General features: G+C 38.4%; 1 protein-coding gene across 2 annotated transcripts in view; it reads left to right on the top strand.

Annotated features, from left to right (window-relative positions):
• Positions 1–10000, top strand: part of ehmt2 (euchromatic histone-lysine N-methyltransferase 2) — a 41967-nt gene that overhangs the window by 16794 nt on the left and 15173 nt on the right. For both annotated transcript variants that reach the window (XM_077243985.1, XM_077243984.1), the window contains exons 12-17: positions 678–821; positions 1788–2092; positions 3750–3989; positions 4931–5013; positions 8384–8490; positions 9901–10000. The exon at positions 9901–10000 is cut by the window's right edge and continues 23 nt beyond it. In XM_077243985.1, the coding sequence (XP_077100100.1) occupies positions 678–821; positions 1788–2092; positions 3750–3989; positions 4931–5013; positions 8384–8490; positions 9901–10000 (979 nt within the window). The remainder of the gene's footprint in view (positions 1–677; positions 822–1787; positions 2093–3749; positions 3990–4930; positions 5014–8383; positions 8491–9900) is intronic.

Here is a 10000-nt window from a genome sequence, read left to right as displayed (position 1 = left end):
TATATAACATTACACAACCCTGTTGCTTTTTGTTAAATGTCAGTTTTAATTATCAATAATATCCATAAAAGTATAAGTAGCCTAATATGTAGGCTATAAGAAGCTATACAATGAGAAATAAAGCAAACAATTCAGTCAAACATTAGTCAGCTCTCTAATAGGCTACACAGTTAAAGTTAAATAGCCTAAATATATAAAGTTATGAAACTTCAATTTGCCCTCAGCCAAAACGATTTGCCATTAAACAAACTATATATTAATATAATTTAGCATTGTTTGGTCTTATAAGATAAATAAAAACATGCACTGAAAAGTTATGTAGATGGTTGATTATTTGTCAAGCTAAGTAATTTTTTTTCATAGATTAAAATAGCTTTTAAAATATGCAAACTGGCAATATTAAAGCGGTTTAAAACATCTCCCCTTAAAACGATATTGGTCTCGACTATTTAAATAAAGTTAAAGGAATATGACTTGGCCTGAAAAAAAATTTCAGTCAGAAGAATTTTTTTCACTTTAATCCCTGTATACACGAACACATATATATATGTGCTTATGTAAAGCTGCTTATTGTGGAACAGATCATACATTTATTAACAGTGAGTTTGTGCTGCGTGACTAAAGCTGGCGTCCCCCGTCCCTGTGGCGTGGATCGTCCCGTTCTCTGTGTGTTTCAGCTGGTGGGCTGTACCAATGTGATCGTGAAGGGGGAGACGATGCGGCCCTCCAGCCGCGTGTCTCTGGTGGTGTTGTGCGAGACGCACCGCTCACACATGGTCAAACACCACTGCTGTCCCGGCTGCGGATACTTCTGCCTCTCCGTGAGTGTCGGCCCACACCAATCATCACAGGGAAACTGAGCATCTAGTCTCCTTCATGTTGCATGCTGTTATTTAACACACAAAAATATCTTTTACACAGCTCTTTTCCATGAACAACATTTCATAGTGTTTACTAAATAAATACAGGCATACGGATTTGGAACGGTTAGTAAATAATGACAGAATTGTATTCATGTATGAATGCATTTATTTATTTCTAAAATGTTTTTTTTATATATATATATAAATGATCCCTCTGAACTGTTTTCTAAGTGCTTTAGATCAGCGATTATCAAACGTTTCTGTCAGCCAAACCCCTTTTACATAAAATATTTAATTAAAGTACTCCTGAGATTTTAAATTATTATTTTAATAATTTGACAAACATATTTGCATGTTAATGGTTCTCTGATGTTGGTTAATTGTCACATGACATGCAGGTAAATACATTTTTTTGTATGTATTTTACTTTTTAATTATGTATTTATTTTACGATTTAATTTTACGATTTAAGTAATTATTAGCTTTTTAGGGGGGGAAATCTAACCTAAAGCTGAAATAAAAAACATATATAAATGCATTTCTTTATTCATTTCTTTATTTATTTCTAGATACAATAAATGTTTTTATATATTTGTTTTTATTTTATTGTTTTTGTTTTTAGTTTTTATTATTTATTTTTATATATTTTATTTGTAATGTTAATTTCTATATTTCTTTATTTATGGTAAATTTTCCCTTTAAACTCTTTTCTAAATGCTTTAGTTCAGAGATTCCCAGACGTTTTTTGTCAGCCAAACCCCTTTAACCTAAAATATTATTATCATTTTTTAATTTAATAAAAAATATATTTTTTTAATAATTTAATTTCATAATATTCTAAACTAAAAAAATTTTTAGCACGGTTTTTATTTTGTAATTATGTATTTATTTAAATGTGACGTTTTCTGACACTTCTCGGCACAGGGAACGTTTCTGGAATGTTGTCCCGACGTTCGCATCGCTCACCGGTTCCACCGAGGCTGTGTGTCGGTGCTGGGAAGTGGGCGGGGCCGTGGAGGAGTGGGCGTCGGCCTGTTGTTCTGTCCTCACTGTGGAGAAGATGCTTCAGAGGCGCGCGAGGTCACCGTTCCTCCTACAGCGCCCTCTACAGGCTCCAGTGTGGTCACTGCGAGCGCTTCGTCCACCACCACTACACCCTCCCTGCTCCCGCCAGCTCTCGAGGCCACGGCACGCGCGCTCAACGACAAGAAGAGCGGAGAGCCAATCAAGTGAGTGGCATGCATCGTCATGTTAATGGTTAATCATCAGAGTTGTGTAAAACGCGTTACTGTATTCTAATTACTTTTCATGATAACGCAGTAATGTAACTCATTACATTTAAAATGTATGTAAATTGATTACAAATACAGATGTCAATAAAATGAAATTACTTGCGTTACAAATGTATTGTTAAGAAAAAAATATTTAGTAAAATGCATTTCTAATCACGTTTCAGTTAATGAGCATGCGCTTTAATGAATTACCAGACAACGCGCTTCATGAGGCGCACGCACACACACACACACACACACACACGTGTGTCTCGCATGCGCGCTCTTGCTCGCTCGCTCTAGATTCCGGGAGATTTTAACTAATTTGCGCATCAGGGAGCCGCTATTAATATGCGGGAGACTGAAATAACTTTGTAGTGTATTCTTGTAGTTTTAATAGTTTTTCAAAGTAACTTGAAAGTAAAGTAATTAGTAATCTGGCTTAGGTAAACAGTGGGTGGAGTCACTTATTTGTGGATTTGTCTGCATGTTGACGCTAGAAGTGTTTCAAAATCCACAGATGCGTGAGGGGATTTACAAATGCACAGAAAACGGTTCACAAATATATGCTGGGCGGAGTTGCGTTTGTGCCATAAAACACATTTGTAATTTTTTTTTATATGCAAATCTCATTTTATTTATTTGTGTATCTTAATCTATTTATTTTTGGATGTGTTAATTTTTTGTGAATCTCTTTACATTTGTTTGTGAATCTTAATCTATTTATATGGAATAATGCAACAATCCTAACCCCATAAGTAACGAACTAAAAATAAACTTATTTTAAAAACAAACACTTGAAATTACATCAGCGTGATAAAAACGACAGCAAATGACAGAAACTATGGAGGACCAGCTCTACCATATTTAAAAATAAATACAGAAATAAATAAATGCTCAATAAATAAATAAGCATACAATTAATTGCCCCAAAAAATACAATAAACAAATAAATGTAGGTAGAAATTAAATTATACAGTGAGACATAAATGTATATATCTCTTAATTAGCTTCTTTATTTATTCACCTTTGTAATAATTACCTTATTTATTTATGTGCATGTTATAATATTTTTGTCTGTTTTATTCTTCCTTTGTATTTTTTTATCCTATTTATTTCTTCAATGCTATTTATTTCTGCCTGTCGTTTTTACATTTCTGTATGCATTTCTGCCTCATTATGCAAATGAGGAGGGGCTGTGTCTTAAGGGGTCAACTTCTGCCGATTGGTTGGTTAACATTTCCTCTCTCAATCAGTAGAAAATGTGGTTAACACTCAGTCATGCTTGAAGAAAAAAATACCGTCATGTATAATTTTGACAAATACCGTGATTTGGATTTTTGGTCATACCGCCCAGCACTAATCAAAACCTTTCTTCAAAGTTATACATGAATTTTTGAACAATACTCGTTCTTGTCTTAGGATAACTTTGATTAACTTTTTTGATCCACTTCAAATGTTGACTACTGTAGTTTGTGCACATTTATGTTTACTAATATGATCTCTTTATTTTCCTCTGTGTTCTCCCACTTGATTGTTGTTTGATTGAAGTTTTGCAAATAAAATGATCCTTTGATGTCTGTTTTTGACTGGTTTTGATGTCTGTTTTACACAGTGCAAGGATGCGCTGTCGTGGAGAAGTAAGAAATGGGGCGGAGCTTCAATCTCAGCCAGCCAATGAGACTCCAGGGGGGGGCGGGGAGGAGGATGTGGTTGCCCTCGGCGACGGTGGTGTTGACAGTGTGGGACCGTCGCTCGTCTTACCCAATGGGAAGCCAGTCTGTCCCAGCGCACTTCCGCCTGGAGACAAGAGGGCGGCGCTACAGAGAGCCATTCTCACACAGGACACCGAGAGGTGACCACATTCATACATAAAATATATATTATATTATATTTAAAATAGTTATTAAATGTATATAAATATATATATATATTACAATGTATTTTATCTATTTACATTTAATTATAATGTTTATATAATTATATCAGTCTAAACAAAAGAAATTCAAATAGATAATTTTGCACAATTTTTAAATTAAATATATATATTTTTTAAATAAATACAATCCAATTAAAATGCTTAGTAATAATTCATTAAATAGTAAAATGCAAAATTAAAATACATAATTTTGAAATAAAAGAAATCAAAATAAAACACTTTGTAATAATTAACTAAATAATAAAAATGCAAAATTGAAATACATAATTTTGAAATAAAAGAAATCAAAATAAAACACTTATATACTATAATTCAATTATAAAAATGCAAAATTAAAACAAAATTTTAATACAAAAACAATACAAAGAAAATACTTGGTAATAATGATTTAAATCATAAAAATTCACAATTAAAATGTATAATTTTAAAATAAAATAAACCAAAACAAACTGCATTGTAATAATTAAATTATAAAAATACAAAAATTAAATGTATAATTTTAAAATTAAAACAATTGAAATAAAATACTTGATAAATAAAACGTATCATTTTAATATAAAACAATCTAAATAAAATACTTTGCAATAATTATTTAAATAATACAAATGCAAAATTACAACACATAATTTTGAAATAAAAACAATAAAAATAAAATACTTATTAATAATTAATTAAATCATTAAAATGCACAATTAAAATACATAATTTTAGAATAAAAAAAAACAAAAACATTTTGTAATAATAAAATTATAAATATGCAAAATTAAAATATACTGTGCAGAATCGATGCCACTCTTAACATATTCGGGCTAAATGTCATTGTCATGTGATCTGTTTGGCTCTTTCTGGTTGGTCAGGAGGAAGAAGCTGCGGTTTCATCCCCGTCAGCTCTATCCCGCAGCCAAACAGGGTGAAGCTCAGCGAGTTCTGCTCATGCTCAGTACGTACCTGTGAACTCGTGTCCATGTCTCACACACACCTGTGAACCCGTGTCCATGTCTCGCACACACCTCTGAACTCGTGTCCATGTCTCACACACACCTGTGAACTCGTGTTCATGTCTCACACACACCTGTGAACTCGTGTTCATGTCTCACACACACCTGTGAACTCGTGTCCATGTCTCGCACACACCTGTGAACTCGTGTCCATGTCTCACACACACCTGTGAACTCGTGTTCATGTCTCACACACACCTGTGAACTCGTGTTCATGTCTCACACACACCTGTGAACTCGTGTTCATGTCTCACACACACCTGTGAACTCGTGTTCATGTCTCACACACACCTGTGAACTCGTGTCCATGTCTCGCACACACCTGTGAACCCGTGTCCATGTCTCACACACACCTGTGAACTCGTGTCCACGTCTCACACACACCTGTGAACTCGTGTCCACGTCTCACACACACCTGTGAACTCGTGTCCATGTCTCGCACACACCTGTGAACTCGTGTTCATGTCTCACACACACCTGTCAACGCGTGTCCATGTCTCACACACACCTGTGTCCATGTCTCACACACACCTGTGAACTCGTGTCCATGTCTCACACACACCTGTGAACTCGTGTTCATGTCTCGCACACACCTGTGAACTCGTGTCCATGTCTCGCACACACCTGTGAACTCGTGTCCATGTCTCGCACACACCTGTGAACTCGTGTCCATGTCTCGCACACACCTGTGAACTCGTGTCCATGTCTCACACACACCTGTGAACTCGTGTCCATGTCTCACACACACCTGTGAACTCGTGTCCATGTCTCACACACACCTGTGAACTCGTGTTCATGTCTCACACACACCTGTGAACTCGTGTCCATGTCTCACACACACCTGTGAACTCGTGTCCATGTCTCACACACACCTGTGAACTCGTGTCCATGTCTAACACACACCTGTGAACTCGTGTCCATGTCTCCCACACACCTGTGAACTCGTGTCCATGTCTCACACACACCTGTGAACTCGTGTCCATGTCTCCCACACACCTGTGAACTCATGTCCATGTCTCACACACACCTGTGAACTCGTGTCCATGTCTCCCACACACCTGTGAACTCGTGTCCATGTCTCACACACACCTGTGAACTCGTGTTCATGTCTCACACACACCTGTGAACCCGTGTCCATGTCTCACACACACCTGTGAACTCGTGTCCATGTCTCACACACACCTGTGAACTCGTGTCCATGTCTCACACACACCTGTGAACTCGTGTCCATGTCTCACACACACCTGTGAACTCGTGTCCATGTCTCACACACACCTGTGAACTCGTGTCCATGTCTCACACACACCTGTGAACTCGTGTCCATGTCTCACACACACCTGTGAACCCGTGTCCATGTCTCACACACACCTGTGAACTCATGTTCATGTCTCACACACACCTGTGAACCCGTGTCCATGTCTCACACACACCTGTGAACTCGTGTCCATGTCTCACACACACCTGTGAACTCGTGTCCATGTCTCACACACACCTGTGAACCCGTGTCCATGTCTCACACACACCTGTGAACTCATGTTCATGTCTCACACACACCTGTGAACCCGTGTCCATGTCTCACACACACCTGTGAACTCGTGTCCATGTCTCACACACACCTGTGAACTCGTGTCCATGTCTCACACACACCTGTGAACTCGTGTCCATGTCTCACACACACCTGTGAACTCGTGTTCATGTCTCACACACACCTGTGAACGCGTGTCCATGTCTCACACACACCTGTGAACCCGTGTCCATGTCTCACACACACCTGTGAACTCGTGTTCATGTCTCACACACACCTGTGAACGCGTGTCCATGTCTCACACACACCTGTGAACCCGTGTCCATGTCTCACACACACCTGTGAACTCGTGTCCATGTCTCACACACACCTGTGAACTCGTGTCCATGTCTCACACACACCTGTGAACTCGTGTCCATGTCTCACACACACCTGTGAACTCGTGTCCATGTCTCACACACACCTGTGAACTTGTGTCCATGTCTCACACACACCTGTGAACTCGTGTCCATGTCTCACACACACCTGTGAACTCGTGTCCATGTCTCGCACACACCTGTGAACTCGTGTCCATGTCTCACACACACCTGTGAACTCGTGTCCATGTCTCCCACACACCTGTGAACCCGTGTCCATGTCTCACACACACCTGTGAACTCGTGTCCATGTCTCACACACACCTGTGAACTCGTGTCCATGTCTCCCACACACCTGTGAACTCGTGTTCATGTCTCACACACACCTGTGAACTCGTGTCCATGTCTCACACACACCTGTGAACTCGTGTCCATGTCTCACACACACCTGTGAACTCGTGTCCATGTCTCCCACACACCTGTGAACTCGTGTCCATGTCTCACACACACCTGTGAACCAGTGTCCATGTCTCACACACACCTGTGAACCCGTGTCCATGTCTCACACACACCTGTGAACTCGTGTCCATGTCTCACACACACCTGTGAACCCGTGTCCATGTCTCACACACACCTGTGAACTCGTGTTCATGTCTCGCACACACCTGTGAACTCGTGTCCATGTCTCACACACACCTGTGAACTCGTGTCCATGTCTCGCACACACCTGTGAACTCGTGTCCATGTCTCACACACACCTGTGAACTCGTGTCCATGTCTCACACACACCTGTGAACCCGTGTCCATGTCTCACACACACCTGTGAACTCGTGTCCATGTCTCACACACACCTGTGAACTCGTGTACATGTCTCACACACACCTGTGAACTCGTGTCCATGTCTCACACACACCTGTGAACCCGTGTCCATGTCTCACACACACCTGTGAACTCGTGTTCATGTCTCGCACACACCTGTGAACTCGTGTCCATGTCTCACACACACCTGTGAACTCGTGTTCATGTCTCACACACACCTGTGAACTCGTGTTCATGTCTCTAACACACACCTGTGAACTCGTGTCCATGTCGCGCACACACCTGTGAACTCGTGTCCATGTCTCGCACACACCTGTGAACTCGTGTCCATGTCTCGCACACACCTGTGAACTCGTGTCCATGTCTCACACACACCTGTGAACTCGTGTCCATGTCTCACACACACCTGTGAACTCGTGTCCATGTCTCACACACACCTGTGAACTCGTGTCCATGTCTCACACACACCTGTGAACTCGTGTCCATGTCTCACACACACCTGTGAACTCGTGTCCATGTCTCACACACACCTGTGAACTCGTGTCCATGTCTCACACACACCTGTTCAGCTTTGCAGCATCAGCGCTGATGTTCTCTCTGTGTCTCTGTCAGTGGAGGGCATCGACCCGTCGTATCAGTCGGACTCTCAGAACCGCCGCTGTGCTCTTCATGCTGCCGCTCAGAGAGGGCTTCTGGAGGTCTGTTACCTGCTCGTACAGGTGAGATCTGCACTCACTTCAGGGACTCCTGAACATCCACTGCACGCTAACATTCACAGCTCATGGCCGTTATATTCATCAGATGGGGATGATTCTGTAAATCAGGGTATAATAAAAAGCTAATCATTACTTAAAGGTGCATTGTGTGATATATAAGTAGATCTGTTGACAGAAATGCAATATAATATACATAACTATGTTTTCAGTGGTGTATATAGACCTTACATAATGAACCGTTATGTTTTTATTACCTAAAATGAGCATTTCGGTCTACACACACCACGTGTCCCTTACATCGACATGTTTCTACAGTGGCCCTGAACGGACAAACGCGTTTCATCACTATGTTGTTCTTCATGCAAAGAAGCGAATAAAACACTGACACAATGATGAACAAGTAACAATAATATTTGCAATAACATATCGTTTTACTGAATAATTAAGTAAACATAATTTATAAATTGTCTTTGTCAAGAAACCTCATTGCTGAACTGGCTACTCTCTGCTGTCTCAGACGATGACATCATTTCCTGTCAGACACAGTAACTTCTGTTGGTTGCAATTCGCAACTTCAACACTAGATGCTGCTAAAAATCACACACTGCACCTTTAAATAACAGCAAAAAAAATTAAACCCTTACCGAAAATGAAATCATAAAATTGCCAAATTAAAATCCATAATTTTAAAATAAAAGCAATGCTTAGAAAAAATTAATTAAAAATGCTAAATTAAAATATGTAATTTTTATTTAAAAAACAATTAAAATTAAATAATTAAGCAAATCGTGAAAATAGAAAATGTTATATTTTTTAAATAACAATTAAAATACAAGCCTTTCTAAACATTGAACCATAAAATGTAAACTTAAAATACATAATTTTAAAATAAAAACAATCAAAATAAAATAATTAGTAATAATTCATTAAATCGTAAAAATGGAAAAATAGATGATTTTAAAAAAGAGCAATCAAAATAAAACCCTGATAAAAATGTAAATATTAATAAAATACACTATTTTACAATAGAAAAAGCAAAACTTATAAAAACAATAAAATAATGCTAAATTGAAATGTCATTTTAAAATAAAAACAATCAAAATAAAATTAGTAATTTATTTAATTTTTAAAATTTGTATTTCATTTTAAGTAAGGGTCTTTTCGTACCTCTTATTTAAAACTTTTTTTCTCCATTTTTATGATTTAATTGTTTTAAATAAGGGGTATGAATATAAGACCCTTACTAAAAATGAAATCATAAAAATGGGAAAATACATAATTTAAAAATAGAAACAATCAAATTAAATATCTTACTAAAATGTCAAATATTAATAAAAAAATCAATGATAAAACAATTGGTTTGTATCTGAGGAAATTGTTCATGAAAATTCCTGCTTCTGTGATGAATTTTAGGCAGGCGCTAAAGTGGACGCCCAAGATAAGACCCTGCGGACCCCTCTGTTAGAGGCCATCGTGAACAATCATGTGGAGGTGGTGAAATACCTGATCCAGA

This window comes from Siphateles boraxobius, unplaced genomic scaffold (genome assembly GCF_051911475.1).
Source record: "Siphateles boraxobius isolate OS27281-9 unplaced genomic scaffold, OSU_SipBor_1 256, whole genome shotgun sequence".
Taxonomy (NCBI): domain Eukaryota; kingdom Metazoa; phylum Chordata; class Actinopteri; order Cypriniformes; family Leuciscidae; genus Siphateles; species Siphateles boraxobius.
This window is presented reverse-complemented; position numbering and strand designations above follow the sequence as displayed.